Below are 16976 nucleotides of genomic sequence, written 5' to 3' on the forward strand. Positions count from 1 at the left end.
CTGGGAGAGCAGAATGCCTTCCACGGTCCTCACAGGTGCAGAGCATCCAGGCCTGTGTGTGCCTGCTTGTGAATCTGCCTGTGGGTAGATCCGGCTTGGACAGAGAAGCAAACACCATTCTTCAAAGGCTATGTTAACTAGATTAGATTTCGTACCATTATTACTGGGAAGGAAATAGATCTGGATGTTCTGGAGTGAAGACAGCAAGAAGGCAAGTTGTGCTTCCAGCTGAAGCATTTCAGAAGTGACCCTGCCCTTTGTGCAGCAAGTCTGGCCAGTCCCAAATGAAGGAGCTTGTCAACTGGCTCAACTGTCCTCTCTGGCAGGAATTCTGATTTGCCACTTGGCCTCTTAAGCCCATTTGCCTTCATATCTCTGGCCCCAGACATGTGATTTGCTGAAAATAACCAGAGGAGAGTACTCCTAATGGCTGGGTACCCTTCAGGGGGGGAGGCGCTTTGTTAGAGGACTATGGTAAATTTCCCCAAAGCAAATTTTAGCTTGATTTTGAGCCCTGGGAAGCCCTACTCCAGGCATTTAAGTTCTCTGGAGGTGTCTCTCTGTGAGGCTGGAGAGTGGACACCAATGGACAGTTCCTGACCAAGGCCCTCATGGCTCTAGCAACACATGGAGGCCTCCACTCTGCCCTTTCCTCTCCTTCCCTGGGTGGATTGACAAGACCTTTGAAGAGTACATCTGGGGCTTTGCTCCTCTGCACCCTACAGAGTCCCCAGCCCATGAGATTCCCCAGGAGCTACCACAAAACCTGCTCTTGGCAGGCTCTCTCTCAAGCTTCCTCTCCTTAGCCTCTGGCCTGGTGGCTTACATCCATGGTGTCCCTCTTGGCTAGGCCCCTCCAGACTGCGGCCTACTGGGTAGCCACCCAGGCTTTGGTGTTTGGTTTTTCCCTACACTCTCAACTCACCCCCTTAGCTCACTCCTTCACTCCATCTACCCCACCCTGAAAGTGATGCCTTGACTCCATGCCCAGACCTCACATCTGGATGATGGATCTGGGCCCCGCTTTGTCTGGGAAGAGAAATCTGACAAGGGATCTGGCTTCCTCTTGCCCCTCCCATGACTCTTCCTCTTCTTTCAGACTATTACAGGAAGGAGCAGAAAGTAGGAGGGGAGGGAGAGGAGGGAGAGAAACTATACCTTGTCATTAAATGACCAAATGACAAGGGATTCCTGAGTGCCAACTAGGGTATCAAGCATGCTGCTAAGGACTGAACGTTTGTCCACTGAATGGACACAAAATTCTTACGTTGAAACTTAATCCCCCATGGGTGGCCTCTGGGAAGAGAGTAGGTCATGAGGATGGAGCCCTTGTGAATGAGATTAGTGCCATTATGAAAGAGACCCCAGAGAGCTCCCTCATCTCTTCTGTCACATAGGACACAGCAAGAAGACAGCTATCTATGAATCAGGAAGTGGGTCCTCACCAAATGCCAAATCTTGGACTTCCTAGCCTCCAGGACTGTGAGAAATAGATTTCTGTTGTTTATAAGCCATCTAGTCTACGGCATTTTGTTATACTAGCCTGAACTGACTAAGACACACACACTGTTAGACCCCATGAAGGAGAAACCTGGGACATGGGCTCAGCCTTCAAAGAGATGACAGTTCAGATGGCGTGATGAGAGAGAAGCACTTTAGGCAAGAGTAGACTGAATGAGGGGCTCAACCAGGAGAGCACAGGCTCTAAATACCAACAGAGAAGCAAGAAGGAGAGCCACCTGGGCCACTTCAGGACAACTCAGCGGGGGCTCCGCCATTTGGTCAGACATGGGCAACACCAAAGTCTTGATGAGCCCCATCTCTGCATGTGAAATTACCCAGAAAATTAAATGTACAGACAAATAATGTCATAGGTGAATTTTATTCATAATGCTGCTTCTTATAAGCACATATTTCTTTCTTTTTGGAAGACTAAAAACAGGGAAAGAATTCATTGGGCATCTTCAGAAATTAGAAAGAATATTGGTTCTCAAAAGGCTGAAGGACATAACTAGGAACAAAGAAAATTTTGGCTGAGGACAGTTTTATAAACTGGATTGTCAGATGATAGGGGCTAAGGTCAGGGGCCTCCTAAGATCTTGGTAAAGAGAATGCAGTCAGAATTAAACCACAAAATTCAGCTACAGTGGATTAGCCATTATGGGAAAGAAGCAAGAGACGTCCTTTCCTGCAAAAGTTTGGAACTTACAAAACTCCTGCTGAGCAATCTTAAGGTTGGCACTCAATTGTAACAGAGACTGTGGGGAACCTACTTGACTGTACCATGATGTGTTGGAGATTGACAATGGACGGGAAGAGTCCCATCAGGCATGAAAATAGAGGAAAATGGTGAGTTGCGGAGGCCATGGGGGCAGCACTCTTGCAAACATCATTTGGGCTTAGCTGAACTCAACATACAGTTCCCTTGGCTCCCCTTTCCCTCAGTGCATGAGGGGGCCCCTAGCTCTACCTGCAACACCCTTCGTGAGAACAATTAGCTCCTCTTCTTTTCATTCCTTGCTCTCCCAGAAAGCACCAAGTAAATGCAGTTTCCTGTAGCATCTGGCTTCTAAGGAATCAGGCCCGCAGGGAGCAAATGCCCAGGGTAGGCAGACCCACCGCTCCACATGGGCTGACACTTTAGTTCTTATTGCGATCAGTAAACTGGCAGTCTGCTCCCTGGTAAGTCTCTGTGAGTTTGCAAATGGGACCCGGCATCAGTCACAGGCATCCTTCGAAATCTTTGAGGGCAGGTTTCTGTGTCCCTGAGGCTGAGAGGCAGACCCTCCACTAGAGCATTCACTAGGGAAATACCTCTGGGAATCTGAGCAATGCCCCAGTTCTCGGCACTATACAAACTCAAACTCAGAAGAGCCCCCCCAAATCAGTGCATACTAGTGCATTCTGGTGACCTGAACAGTTTCTCTTAAAAGAACTGGATCCTGAGACTTTCTTAAGATACCATCTTACAGAAACATCACCTTTCAGAATACCTCTTCTATATATTTTTTAATGACAGTAAGATATTGTTTCTGCTGTTCAGAGTCCAAGGTCCCCATTTTGCTTCAGTCATGACAGAGCATGCGTGTTGCCTCATCAGCGCTGTTGGAATATTTAATCTTTCCATTCTGATATTCAGTTTTATTGTCAAGGCTCAAAATAAACAGGCAGCCATTGAATCTAGGTTCTCTCATAAATAGCTTACATAATTGCTCTAAAATCTGCACCAAGAGACCGACTGGTACTCTCCGGGAACATCTTGAGGAAAAGCCGCAGAGCCTCTGCTGCCCTGGTGAGAAGAAACGCACTGAGCGCCCTTGGAAAGAAAGACCTCCAGGAGTTCCGAAGGCCCCGCAGTAACCACTGGAATCCGTGCCCCAGCAGAAAAGACGCCAGCCTCATCAGGATGCTTTGGTGATGCTACTGATTCAAGAGGTCTGCTGTTGAATAAAGGCTGCTTGCTGCTGTCTACCCTAATAATCACAGATCGTCCTCTTTTCTGGGTGAATGACTGCAACCCCAGCCACTGGCAAGACAAGATGACATCTGCTGAAACCGATGGCAGAATAATGTTGCAGACGCTGTCAGCCCCATAGTGCATTTGTGTTAATGACGCTAATCATCTTTACACAGTCACCTCAGCACACCACAGCCCCGTCTCCAGTCACACTGTCACCAACACGCCGGGGGCAGCAATAAAGGCTCAAAAAACAACCAATGCAAAGCCGGCTGGTGGGTTTTACAGGCCAGAGGGGATGAAAAGGATGTAATACTCTGAATCTTCTAAAAGCTAAATGTCACATTATCCAATCACTCCTCAGCTGTAGGTATTACTTTGACAGGTGTAACTATTGTTTCCCTAAAATGGAGTTTTCTGCTGCTTAGGAACAGGGTTAAAAGACCTATCAAAGAGATGGTGGCTGCCCGTCTCGGGTGGGAAAGATGCCCATGGGCCCCAAAGAGCGTGCACGCCTCAGCGAGCAGGCCAGGACGAGCCTACTCATCACTGACAACTTCGCTCTCTCAGCGGGAGTCCTCCTGTAACACCTTACGTAACAGAGCAGAGCTTCCAGAAAAGTGTGCCATGGAGTCTCTCACTTGAGTGAATTTATTGCCCCACTAAAACACAAGTGGGGACTTGAAGACAGGGTGCTACAATGTAGGCAACACAGGCTTCGCCCACGTGTTAAAAGAATAATCCAGATTTTACCTTAGCCTTCAAAATCACACCACCTCAATCGGCAGCAAGTGGGAGGCAAATGTCTAGCAGGATGGCATGATTGCTAAGACTCCTTGGCCAAAGGGAGGGGAGTCACTAGAAAGGAATTGGCATCCAAATGCTTCGGATGTGAACACCCTTAGCCAGGTTCGCAGAGACTGGGGAGAAGGGTGAAACGGGCAGTCTGGGTGACCCCCTGCAGCCCCAATCTAAGCCCACAAAGGCAGCCACCGTGTGTCCTCCTCACTTCCCATCCCCCGCACAGAGGCCAGCCCCAAGAAGGGACCCAATAAGTACAAAGTGAATGAATGAAAATACATAAAACATCACTGTCAGGGATCTGCTGATCCTGCCAAAACATGCAAAATGACATGAAGATTATGTCATCCTGTGCTCACTTGTCTCTACAAATATATATTATAAAGCACTAGATTCTCTGAACCTAAACTTAATTCCTAGAAAGAATAACAGATGTGGAACAGAACATCCTTTAGTTAAACAATACAAGCAAGCAAGCTATCAAAAAGCCTCAGAGGTGTGGCCCCTAGCTTCAAACCAATCTAAGGATCTACAGGCCATAGTCTTGGTTGGTACCAACACCATCGAGTTTCTTGAACAACCATATTCATTCATCCAAGCAGTGTACACACCAGCAATGCTGTTTAGTATCCTTGGCAACCGATCCACCAGTACTGTAGCTACCTTTCCCAAGCCTCAGCTCCGCAGGAATGGTGGTGGGTCAAGGAGGTGCTATGTGGGATGCAGGCCATCCACTTACCAATAGAGCACCCAGTGATTCTTGCCATTTCTTTGGGTGCTTAAACGTTTCAGGTACTGCGCCAAGTGCTTTATACACATTACCTTGTTTATGCATGCCACAACTCTAGAATAAGGCTCAGTGATGAGGAAACTGAGGCTTGTGGAAGTTAACAGACTGGTTCACACATACCAGGTACAGGGCAGTCAAGGGCTCAGAACCCAGGTCCAGCAAAATAAAATGCCGGGGCTTTTAGACAGTGAATGTCCCCACTCCACATCCCAAGCCCTATCATGGAAGCCACAATTCTGACAGCGTGCAGTGCACTGAAGTCAAAGCCACGAAGACTTACATTCCCCTCCTTTTCAAAGTCGGGTGGCAGTAACTTCACGAAGTTATCGGGGAACACTCCTCGTCTGCCGTTGAGCTCGCCTTCCCACCAGCCGACGTCGATGCAGTCCTAGGAAACAGGAGAGAGCAGAGAGTGAGAAACAGGGCGAGCACCCCACAGAGAGAATGGAGGCCCTTTCCTTGAGGCTGCTATCAGTGCGACGATGGTTACTAACACTAAATCAGCACAGATCCCAAAGTCGGATGGGAAAACAAAAGCTTAAGTGTGCTAGAGCGGCTGGCTGGGACTCAGCCCGGTGCTGCGTTTAGAGGCCCTGGATTAATACGATCCTTTTTTTTTTTTTTCTTTAAAGATAGGAGGGTATGTATTTTCTTCATTTTAATTTTACTGAAATAAAATTATTTCATTAACTGCAAAAGTGGTTTCGAAAACATCACATGCACAAATGTTCTCTTTGATTAGCCTGTCACAAAGCTTGTCGGAATTAAGAAAGGCTTGGTGACAGTCAGCCAAGTGTAAGAAAAATCACACCCTACGCAAGCTCATTAATGTACTCCCTCCTTTCCGCGCTGAGGGGGCACAGTTGTCAGCATGAAAAGCCCTTCCCCCACTGTAACGAACTCCATGTTTGCTCACTACATGAATGGATACATCTATTCATTCTTCCAGATCAAACCTGTTTCCCTTTGAATAATCCCTATTCTGTGCATCCACTTGTCAATCATGTACTGAGCACCAACTCTGTGCCAAGCGTTAGGGAGACAGCGAGGGCTCAGGCTTTGCAGGTTTCCATCCTGAGCCTAATAGCCTCCCAGGCACTCAACCTCAGGCCACAGAACTACTTCTGTTTTTCCCTACATCCAACTGGTTGGAAGCCTGATTTGCTCTAGTTTGATGAGATCTCTTGCGTTTGTCCTCTGGGTCCAATGCCACTTCTACCGCCCCAATCCAAGATTCACCTGGCTTGCCATAAACCTACCCACTTGGGTATTTCTGCCTTCCTGGTCTGTGTACAATATACACACCACTGTCAAGTACACGTCCTTGTGTAAAAACCCAATTCTCAGACTAAGATCGACAACTTCCAGCTAAAGCCCAAAATGAGCAAAGGCTTTCCCCCAAATGCCAGAAACACCGAGGACTTTTAAAAATAAATGCTCAAGAAAGTAAGGAGATTCCTGCTCAGGGCCCATGGAGACACACTCAGGGTCCTCCACAGGACCAGGGGGGTTGGGGAAGGGGCCAGGAGGGCTCAAGCAGCAGGGGCGCAGCTGGCCTAGGGCCTGGCAAGAAGCCCCCAGAGGACCATGGCTTATGTGAGTCACGTGCGCCTTACGAGAGCCTCCATTCCAACAAGATGAGAAACACTTCTGAAGTTTTCACCTTTATTCCCCCAGCCCAGTGCACAAGGCCCAATATAATAAATATTCATCAAATCAATGAAGACTCTTTCTAACCCTGAGTTCTGTGTTTTCCTGTAGTCCAAGACTAGGATTCCTGCAGGACAAGACAGCCTCCATCTACCTCAGCTTGTGATGGTTCTCCATAAGTCAATCATGAGAAGTAAACACTCGCCGCCTTCTCTTCCCTAGTGGTATCTGTTACAAGGACAGACTGACCCTTTAGAGAGAACGTGGGTTTGGGAAATGGGCCCCCACTCAAAGACTATAAATTCTAGTCCCAACCAACACCAAAAACCAAAGACACTTGAAGCATCAAGTTCAGATCTACTCAGAACAAAACAAGGTTCAAAAGACTAACAACATGAAAGAATGCTTATCTTTCTTGGAAAATGACAATGAGAAGCCCAGGTAACTAATCAGGTCCTGCCCAGGTCACATCACCCCCTAAACAATCTAGCATCAGTCCCTAAAGAAGGGAGTCACAAACAAGGGTGGTGGTGGCAGAATCTGATGCTTTCTGAGGTTCTTCCAACTCTGAGAAACTGTTATGTCATCAACGATACCAGAAAAATCTTAGGACAGAGTAGGGGGTGGAATTTCTTCACTCCTAATCCTTAGACATTAAGTCTTTCAATCCAGAGCCTCTGTTTCTGAAGAAATGTCTGGCATATTGTTTTTTTTTTTTTTCCTTCTCTTTCTCTGGACAAGTCCTTCTCATCTTCAAAACCCAACTTGAAAGTCACCTTTAGGCAAATGACTATAATGAAAGCGTTCTCTTTCCTCTAACACTCAGAACTGTGTTAATTTGCACTTCACGATATTTTATTCAACAAACCTCTAATAAATGCAAACTATATTTAAGTTCATTCTGTAGGCACCAAACATTAAACATGCAAAAGAACACGATCCCTAATTCCAGGTAGCTTAGAGATTTGTGTGAAACACACACGTGCGCATGCACGCACACACACGATATCCAACGTTCTTTTTTGGTAACAGGTATCAACCATGAGCTCTGGTACCAAAGAAGAGAGAATCATTAACAATGTTTCAAATAATCTTAAATCTTTTCACATGTGAACCATTGGCTTATGTGAGGACTGGACTTCTCTCCACATTCATTTCAGACCATCAGATAATAGAATTCTGTCCAGAAAAGGCAGTCAAATACTGTTTAGCACTACATTTCTTTTAAAGGCTGTCTTTCAAACTTGCTAAATGGTGCAAATCCATTAGCTTTATGCAAACAGTCACCCAGGAACCACTGTCATAAAGCCTTCTGCTTCGTATGTGAGAAAAACAATAAAGAAAAATTTAATAAGCGAAAGCATATCCAGAATAACTTTAGAACTTATGCACGCCTACAGGGGAAAACAGTGAATGTGACATTATGTTATACCTCCCATCAGTGGCAAATAGCTCAGATCGCTCATCTAGATTCTGCTTTTTAAGGAAAACATTAATAGCGCTGATCATTGAGTACTTCGAGGTAAGAGAGGCAAAGCATGAAGGCAGAACACAGTATGTCTAATTGTTCTACTTGGTATAAGAACAAATACGAGGCTCATGGATAAGGTTACACATTCAAAAAAGAAGACTGCCAGTGTGCCTTAGAAAACCAAGAAAAGTGAGAAGCGAGTCCACTGCAGGACAGAAAACAGCCACAGGGTCAAGATGCCCAGAGTGAGATAGAGATTTAGAGAACTGAGACTTTTTTCCCCCTAGCAATAGAAGCTAATTTAAGGGAAACAGGAAAAGTTTTGACAGCAAAATGAGAAGTGAAAATAAGTCCACTTCAACAAATCAGACAAAAGAACTAGGCTTTTGGTGGCAGTGATGAAGAGAGAATTATTTGCACGAGGGCTCTGCTTCCAGAAGTGGAAAAGAGCAGCAAATTCAATGTATTTACTGAGGACCTAAAACATGCAGGAGAGGAGAGGAATTCAGGGGGAAAAAGAAAATCATCATGTCCTTATGGGGCTCCCAAGCTCAGAGCCCGGCGGGAAAGGCAGACACAGTGAGTCAACACAGCACAGAAACACGGGCAGGAGTCTGGGCCGGATTAAAAACAAGCAGGACCAAGAGAAATCAGGCGGCCTGGAAGAAGAGAACGAGGGCAAGAATTCAGGTCATGAGAAAGGTCAAGGGCGGGATCACCAAGTGTGAAAGAAGGGAAGATGTAGAGTGGGAAGCTGGGGTCATGGAAGACAATATTCAAGAATTGGCACTTAGAGTGAAGGCAATGTGCTTGGCTCCCCGGAGGCTCCCAACCAAGCTCTACTGAAGAGTGTCATGAGGGGTGAGGCAAGATGACACCCACTCATGAGACCAGAATGTCATCAAGGTGTGGTGGATGTCCCCAAGGAGGATGGCAAGGAGTGAAGGCAGGACAATGAGGCCGTAGCTGACCACTAAGGAGAGAGGCAGTGTGGCCAAAATACTGGAAGATTTTAGGGTGACCATATAATCTATTTCTAAACCTGGGGCACCATTAATAATTATATCAGGACCACAGGCATAACCCAAGATGATGGCCACCCTAGTGGATTTTGAGACTCTAGTAAGGATGAGAAAATGGCAGTATTGGCAGGTGAGGGGATGCCCTTTACACGAGGCAGGAGTCTGCAGCGAGAAAGAGTAAAAGATCAGCATGTAGAAGAAAATTTCCAGAACACTGATAATTAGAAATAAGATCTATTCACATGAAAGCAGATGAAAGTAGACCCTGACATTCATCAAGAGTCACAGCGTGTGGAAAGAATTCTATTTCTGACACAGAATGTTCACTCTTCTATGATCAAGTCCTCTAAATGGTCAAAATGGTTTCTCTCTGCCTCATCACCAGGCAGATATTAGAGTAAAATATGGAATTTTTCCTTATAAAATACAAACGATAACTTTCTTTTTAAGGAATGAATAAATAGAGCCTTAAGTGTACTGTACTCCAACCTCTATGTTCTGCAAGATATCTCAGAGAGAGGAGGAAGCGAGCAAACTTGGGTCATCTGATACTTAAGTGGTCCACTGGTAATAAAAACTCTGGGTCTTAGTTTCTTGATTCAAAGGAAAAGATGTTTGAGGTGTGAAGAGCAACACAACTGCTGGTGGTGGTTGTCATCATTACTAGGGGCTGGGCCCGGAGACCTCGAGGGGTAATGAGGCTGGAGAAGCGTCTTAATTAAGCACACATGCATTTGTCATGTGACTCAGCGCCATCCTCCTGCGAACCGCCCCCCCTCCTTGGGCAGCAGCTCACTCACTTGGAGGGCCCAGGGAGGGATGCTCAGGCCCCAGGGTGTGTCTGAGGAGGGAGGCCTGGCCCAGACCTCAACGTCATGCCTTAGTCAGCTTCCTCCTGCCAGAGGGGCCCTGGGGAATGCGGCCCAGTGAGCTCTGCCGTGTCTGCCTCTCATTTAGGCACTTCCAATCTTTAGAAAAGACACACTTGCCACCTGGCTTGTAAATTGTAAAACCTGGCTACAACCTCATCTTGGGCTCTATGCTGTCAAGAGTGCAAAGCAACATCTTAGACCAGTGTTTCTCAAAGCTGGCCGCGCATTTAACATCACTTGGGGCTATACCCCATACCAATAAAATTGTAATTCCTGGGGGTTGAGACCAAGAAATCAGTGCTTTTTAAAGGTCCCTAGGTCCTTCCAATGTGCAGGCTGAGAATTAATGATTTAGATCAGTGCTTCTCAAATGCTAATGTGCATACTATCCACTTGGGGATCTTGTGAAAATGCCGATACAGATTCAACAGGTCCGGGGCTGATCTGAGATTCAGCATTTCTAACAGGCTCCCAGATGATGCCAATGCTGCTAGTCCACACTTTGAGTAGCAAGGTTCTCAAAAATGGTAAGCTCCTTGAGGGAACCCTCCTACACTGCTGGTGGGAATGCAGTTTGGTGCAGCCACTATGGAAAACAGTGTGGAGATTCCTCAAAAGACTAGGAATAGACTTACCATATGACCCAGGAATCCCACTCCTGGGCTTGTATCCAGAAGGAAATCTACTTCAGGATGACACCTGCACCCCAATGTTCATAGCAGCACTATTTACAATAGCCAAAACATGGAAACAGCCTAAATGTTCATCAACAGGTGACTGGATAAAGAAGATGTGGTATATTTATACAATGGAATACTACTCAGCCATAAAAACCGACAACATAATGCCATTTGCAGCAACATGGATGCTCCTGGAGAATGTCATTCTAAGTGAAGTAAGCCAGAAAGAGAAAGAAAAATACCATATGAGATCGCTCATATGTGGAATCTAAAAAACAAAAACACAAACAAACAAACAAAAACAAAGCGTAAATAAAGGACAGAAATAGACTCACAGAGAATATAGACTTGTGGTTACCAGAGGGGTGGAGGGTGGGAAGGGATAGACTGGGATTTCAAAATTGTAGAATAGACTACACTGTATAGCACAGGGAAATATACACAAAATGTTATGATAACTCACAGAGAAAAAAATGTGACAATGAGTTTGTATATGTCCATGAATAACTGAAAAATTGTGCTGAACACTGGAATTTGACACAACATTGTAAAATGATTATAAATCAATAAAAAATGTTAAAAAAAATGGTAAGCTCCTTGAAAACAAGAAATCTTATTTTTATACCTCTGTACCCACCAAACACCTAGCACAGTGCCTGGCAAGTACGGGTTATGAATAAATATTGGCTGAATGGGTGACGTGATGGATGGCCCAATCTCCCCCCAGGCTGCTAATCTACTTCTCTCAATTTTCAAACATTAGAAGTCAAGTCAAGTTGAAGGAGGAAGAGGCAGGTCTAGATTAGCTATCCAAGAAACCTTCACCTGTACAACCAGGTTTATTGGTTGGTCTGTACTGAATTTATTAATTTGTTCATATTTGTGGTAACAACTTAAAAGTACCTTCAAAAGGGAGGCCACATTTTCTCAGACATCATAAGTGCCCTATTTGAGTTCGGACAGGAATATATAGCTCAGAAATCAACACATCAAAACAAAAAAATGGACAGATGAAAATGGCTTCACCTGCTGGTCCAAATGAAAAAGAAAGGCACTCTGCCTGGCCACTTCTCCTAGTGGTTAGCTGTCCCCACACTCCCTAGTACCAATTTCCCAAAAATTATCCAGCGTGGCTGTTTTTCACGATCTTCTCTGATGACCGAAACAGTATTAGAGGAGAAAGTGAGTGTTGTAAGACTTCAGTGTGGCTGTCAAGTGAGCCCCTGAGTGCCCCAAGGGGGTCTCACACCCTCAGCATCCCACCAGCAATATGAAAAGTGCTGTTTAATATTTCCTAATGAACGCCTTTTGCATGGAGCTTCGGGGGGCTGCTGAGAGAAAGCTTCATGGAACCCGGAGCCCAGGAGCACTCAGTTCTGCCTCTGCTTGTTAACGCCTCCCCAAGAGATGCAATTATTCTGCACGGCTGGGATTTCTGCTCAGAATTTCCAACATCCCATAAGTCAGTTACTAGAGCAGGCTCTTCAATGTCACGGTTTATGAGGTAACAGGAAAAACGAGAACTACAGTCTATCGCAATGTCACAAGAAATGCCTGGAAGATCATAGTTAATGAGGGGAGCCGAGGAGACCGTCCCAGGGACGAACCCACTCAACAAAATGTCACAGCGCAAACATCCACATCCCAGGGCGGGTGAGGGTGAGATTTAGGTGGCCATTCACTGTTCTGCGGTACTGGGAAGGCATGACCTCAAAGAGATCATCTACTGACCGTATTGGGCGAGAGCTTACAGGCTCTGCTGTACTAACTTCTGACTTTTTCATTTTACATGTTGAATAGCTGGTAACAAAAAATTGGATGAGTAACACACAAAAAGCAGTAATCAAGCTTCCTCTTGGTCATGTCAATATTAATTGAAACACGTACTGATGCTTGCAAACTGTGCTCAGAAATGAAGCCATGTCTTCTACAAGCTACCCATACCATACCTCATGTTCTCCTGCTTCTTCATACACCTGGTAATGTGTGGCTGTATATCCTCAGTGACCGTGCATGCTACGCTGTAGAGGGACTGGATTTTGCTGTCTTCCTTACAAGAGTGTGGCGCTTCGTTCAGGTGGGCATGTCACTTGCAGATCAGCCTGCCCAGTCACAGCCTGGTTTCAGGCTTCATTAGGATGGGTCTAGGGTATTGTTATGGCTGACTGTTCTGGGTTCTCAATTGGATGCCAAGTGTGTTCAGCAAACTTTTTCTATTCTGCTTGGCCAGAACTCCAACATCTCCATTCACTGGTGACCTCCGGGATATCTCCTCAGCTCACAGCCCACCCACATGCCCCCTGCCCCCCAGATTCATTTTCTGCTGGGCCTGGTGGAGTCTTGCCCTGTTGATACACAGCTTAGTATTTGGCCAAAGATTCCAGGGAGCCCTATATATAGACTTCTGGAGCTCTCTCTTTGCACAGCTTGCTCCTCTGCAATTCCCTACCCTGAAAAAGTCCATCCACCTCAGCAGCCCTGAGGTACCATCCCTGTTTCCTCTATCCAACAAGCCTTCTGCTCTCTGTTTGGGCTCCAGTGCCCTGTGCTGCAATTTAGAAAGTGCCCCCAGGCAAAAAGCCAGGGTTTACGTGGAACTCACTTTACACCCCCCTTCTCTCAATGCTCTGCATTGTCCAATGTCTAAAAACAGCTGGTTCATGTATTTTGTCCAATTTTAAAGTTGTCCATGGCAGGAGGGTAAGTCTAATAACCTGTACTCCAACATGGCCGCAACCAGAAGGGATATTCTCACTTTAAAAGAGTATGTCTTTAATTAGAGTGAATTTATTTTATGCTAGATGTAATAGGACTTTCAGCTCTCTTTAAAAGTCTGAGCTATTTCAAGGTCTAATTCCCAAAAGAAGTCCTAGAGAAAGAATTTCTGAAATAAAGATACATACAAGCGTTTTTAATTATCTTGGAGTTTCCTTTACTCGTCATATATACCTTTCTCTACCAAGGAAGGTGGAGAATTCCCGAAGGAAAAGTAGAGTCAGTGTTAAACATCTTTATATGGAAAAGTTAAATATATGCATTTAAGTTAGTGCCACCCAATCTTTTCCAGGTAACAGCACACACATAAAATGATAATGCTTTGATGACAGGTGGCCGGAGGCCTAACATTGTTGGAGGCCATCAATCCAGAGTAGGGGTTCCACCCACCTAAGGCCCTTCACATCCACCCAGGAGAGCTGCAGGGGGGGGGGGGTGTCACTCTCCTATACTCCTATAACCCAATCAGAGCACATGGGTTAGGAAATGTTACAGAAGTAACCTCTGAGTCCAGATGTCACTAAGAAATGAGAAAAAAGCTGAAACCAAATCTCAGTTCCCAGAAAGAGAACAGAGCTTTCACAGGCATTATGAGAGGCAGGCAGACAGGAATCAGGAAGGCCTGAGGGGATTTTCACAGGAGACAACCCAGAGCAGAAGCCCCAAAGGCCCCAGTGCTCACAGCTTATTTCCCTCCCAGAAAAAGATGCTGCTACCTGGAGCCTCGCCAGAGAACAGCACCCAACAGATGCTGCCATACTGGCCCAACTCCAGGGTCACCATTTACACTGGACGTCTCCTGGAGCTGGGGACATGGCTGTATAGTTTGTCACAACAACTATACAAGAATTGCTTACTGATTTCATTCTTTCATTTGCAGCTTATACAATCTGAAGTCTCAGGAAATGTTTATACTTTTAGCCTTTTTTCTAACAGTAGAATGAAAGACTTTATACCCCCATAAATCTATTTCAAAAATCAGTAATCATGTGAAAAGGAGGTGTTTGCAGGGAGGGCCTTTCCTGTGTACTTGTAATCTGGCTCTAAGAATGATCAGAGACGTGAACATGTGAGGGCACATGAATAAGTCATATACAAAATGTCAATCACCAAGGTAGCATTTTTGCATTTTTGGGGTCCTTTTAAATATAATCAAGTAGGTGAAATTATGTAACAATATGTTTTCATAGAAACTTCTCACTTTTGACTTGTTACGTCATTTATGTTGAGAAGATCACTTAATACTTTATTTTAGAAGCTGTTTCTAATGGCGCCTTCAGCTCATCCAAAGCTTATGGCTAATTGCATAATTTACTTCTCAAGGCTGTGCATCCTACAGCTGAGTGTTCATCTTCATTTATGTTTAGAGAACTATATTGATCCTGCATCCAAATACATGCTCTTCTTCCATTAAAAGGAGAGTAGATATAATAACAAATCATTTTCCTTCATTACAAAGACACTGGCATTTATAAAGCATCTTTCATTATGTTTTAAGAGATGTTCTTAGCTCCTATACCATGTCTAGGAGACACATGAAGGCTGTAAGCGTGAAGGCAGGGGAGTATCTTCATTTCGCAAATAAGCACTGTAAGGAATAAGAAGTGAAGGGCACAGCCTTGGTCATTATGAAGAACATCCGAGTCAGCTGCAGCAGCTACTGGTCAGTTCTTACCTTCTATCTTCCCTTTTCACGAAACAAATCTACATTTCTTTTAAGACTATTAGGAAAATTTATTCCTTGGCATAAAAATTTGTTTGGAGTCTCTTCCTCTAGACACAGTAAATTTAGCTTCCAGGCCTGGGCAGTGGGCGAAATATACAATTCCCAGGTCAAATCCTGGTCCTCAGGCCGCTCAGCTGAGTCCAGGCCTGACTGGTGGAGTGAGGCTACATTTGTTCGCCACCTTGGGGAAGAGGGGGTTCAGGGGTACAGAGGTGGGGTGCAGGGAAAGGCTCTGCTGGGGGGGGGGAGTTCACGGTCTTGTATTACAAAGTATATTCCCAGGAAGACTCAGAACAAAACCAAGGTCCTTGAAATTCATGCAATTACGTATCAAGCAATTATTTACTTAACACCAGGGCTCAGCTGGCCTTGTAAGAAACACAGATCAACCAACCACATTCTCTCAACAGTATCTTTGCAGAGCAAAAGTTTTTAATTTTGCCAAGGTCCGATGCAGTAGGTTTTTCTTTCATGGATTGTGCTTTTGGTGGTATGTCTAACAACCCTCTTCTCTTATGTTTTTATAAATAACTTTTTAATGTCTTATGTTTTATATGCAGCTCTGTGGTCCATTTTGAGTTCATTTTTGCATAATGTGTTAGGTTTAGGTTAGGGTTCTTTTTTTTTTTTTTGCCTATCGATGTTCAGTTGTACCAACACCAGTTCCTGAAAAGATTATCCTTTCTTAAATTTTCTTTGAACCTTTGTTGAAAATTAATTGGCTGTATTTTTATAGGTCTGTTTCTAGACATTCTATTTCAAGGGCCAGCAAACTACAGTCCATGGGCCAAATCTGGCCTGCCACCTATTTCTGTACAGTCTTCACGCTAAGAAGTTTTTACATTTTCAACTGCTTTTTAAAAATCGAAAGAATAATATTTCAAGGAATATGAAAATGACAGGAAATTCACATTTAAGTGTCCATAAATAAAGTTTTATTGGAACTCAGCCACACCCATTCATTTCTACCAATGACTGCTTTTGCATAGTTGAGATAGATCCTGTATAGCCCATAAAACCTAAAACATTTACTCTCTGGCCCTTTACAGAAAAAGTTTGCTAAGCCCTGGTCTAGGATAGGAGGATGCTTATATACATCCATGTAGAATCTCAGGGGTTCTCTGAATGCCACTATAAAAGAAATACTGTAAGGACAGAAGCTTTAAATAGAACCTCTGAAAGCCCTGAGGAAGACAGAAAAGGAATGCATTTAATAGCCAGCTATCCTTTCCAACTAGGACTCAAATATAAAAGCCCTAAGTAAAACTATTCTTAAAAGGATGAATTTTACTGCACTATGTAGTTAACTATAAAATGGGGGAAATTTTAAGTCTAAAATGTATTTATTTTTAATGACATTTTCTTAAATATCTCTGTGAGTCATAAACTAAGAAAAAACAGTTGTAATGTGAAAGATGACAGGTTAATGTCATGAATATATGGTATTTTTATTAAAATCAATTGGAAAATGACACATAAATTTTTCAACTTGAATCATTTTTTTAAAAGGCAAACACCTAACAGATTAGCAGAGATTAGAAAGAATGATAATATCCAGGGATGACAAGAATAGGGAAACATTCTCATACAATCCTGGGGGGAGACTAAATTGGCACAATCTTTCAGAACATCATTTAAATGCCTTTAAAAGACACTGAGGCAGCAATGCATTTAGCAATTATCATCAGGAAATAATAACAACTGCTGACATTTATACAGAATATACTATAAG

General features: G+C 44.3%; 1 protein-coding gene across 6 annotated transcripts in view; it reads right to left on the bottom strand.

Moving 5' to 3' along the window:
- SH3KBP1 (SH3 domain containing kinase binding protein 1) overlaps positions 1-16976 on the bottom strand; it is a 255819-nt gene that overhangs the window by 55088 nt on the left and 183755 nt on the right. For all 6 annotated transcript variants that reach the window (XM_032475869.1, XM_032475870.1, XM_006194204.2 and 3 more), the window contains one exon: positions 5329-5436. In XM_032475869.1, the coding sequence (XP_032331760.1) occupies positions 5329-5436 (108 nt within the window). The remainder of the gene's footprint in view (positions 1-5328; positions 5437-16976) is intronic.

This window comes from Camelus ferus, chromosome X (genome assembly GCF_009834535.1).
Source record: "Camelus ferus isolate YT-003-E chromosome X, BCGSAC_Cfer_1.0, whole genome shotgun sequence".
NCBI lineage: Eukaryota > Metazoa > Chordata > Mammalia > Artiodactyla > Camelidae > Camelus > Camelus ferus.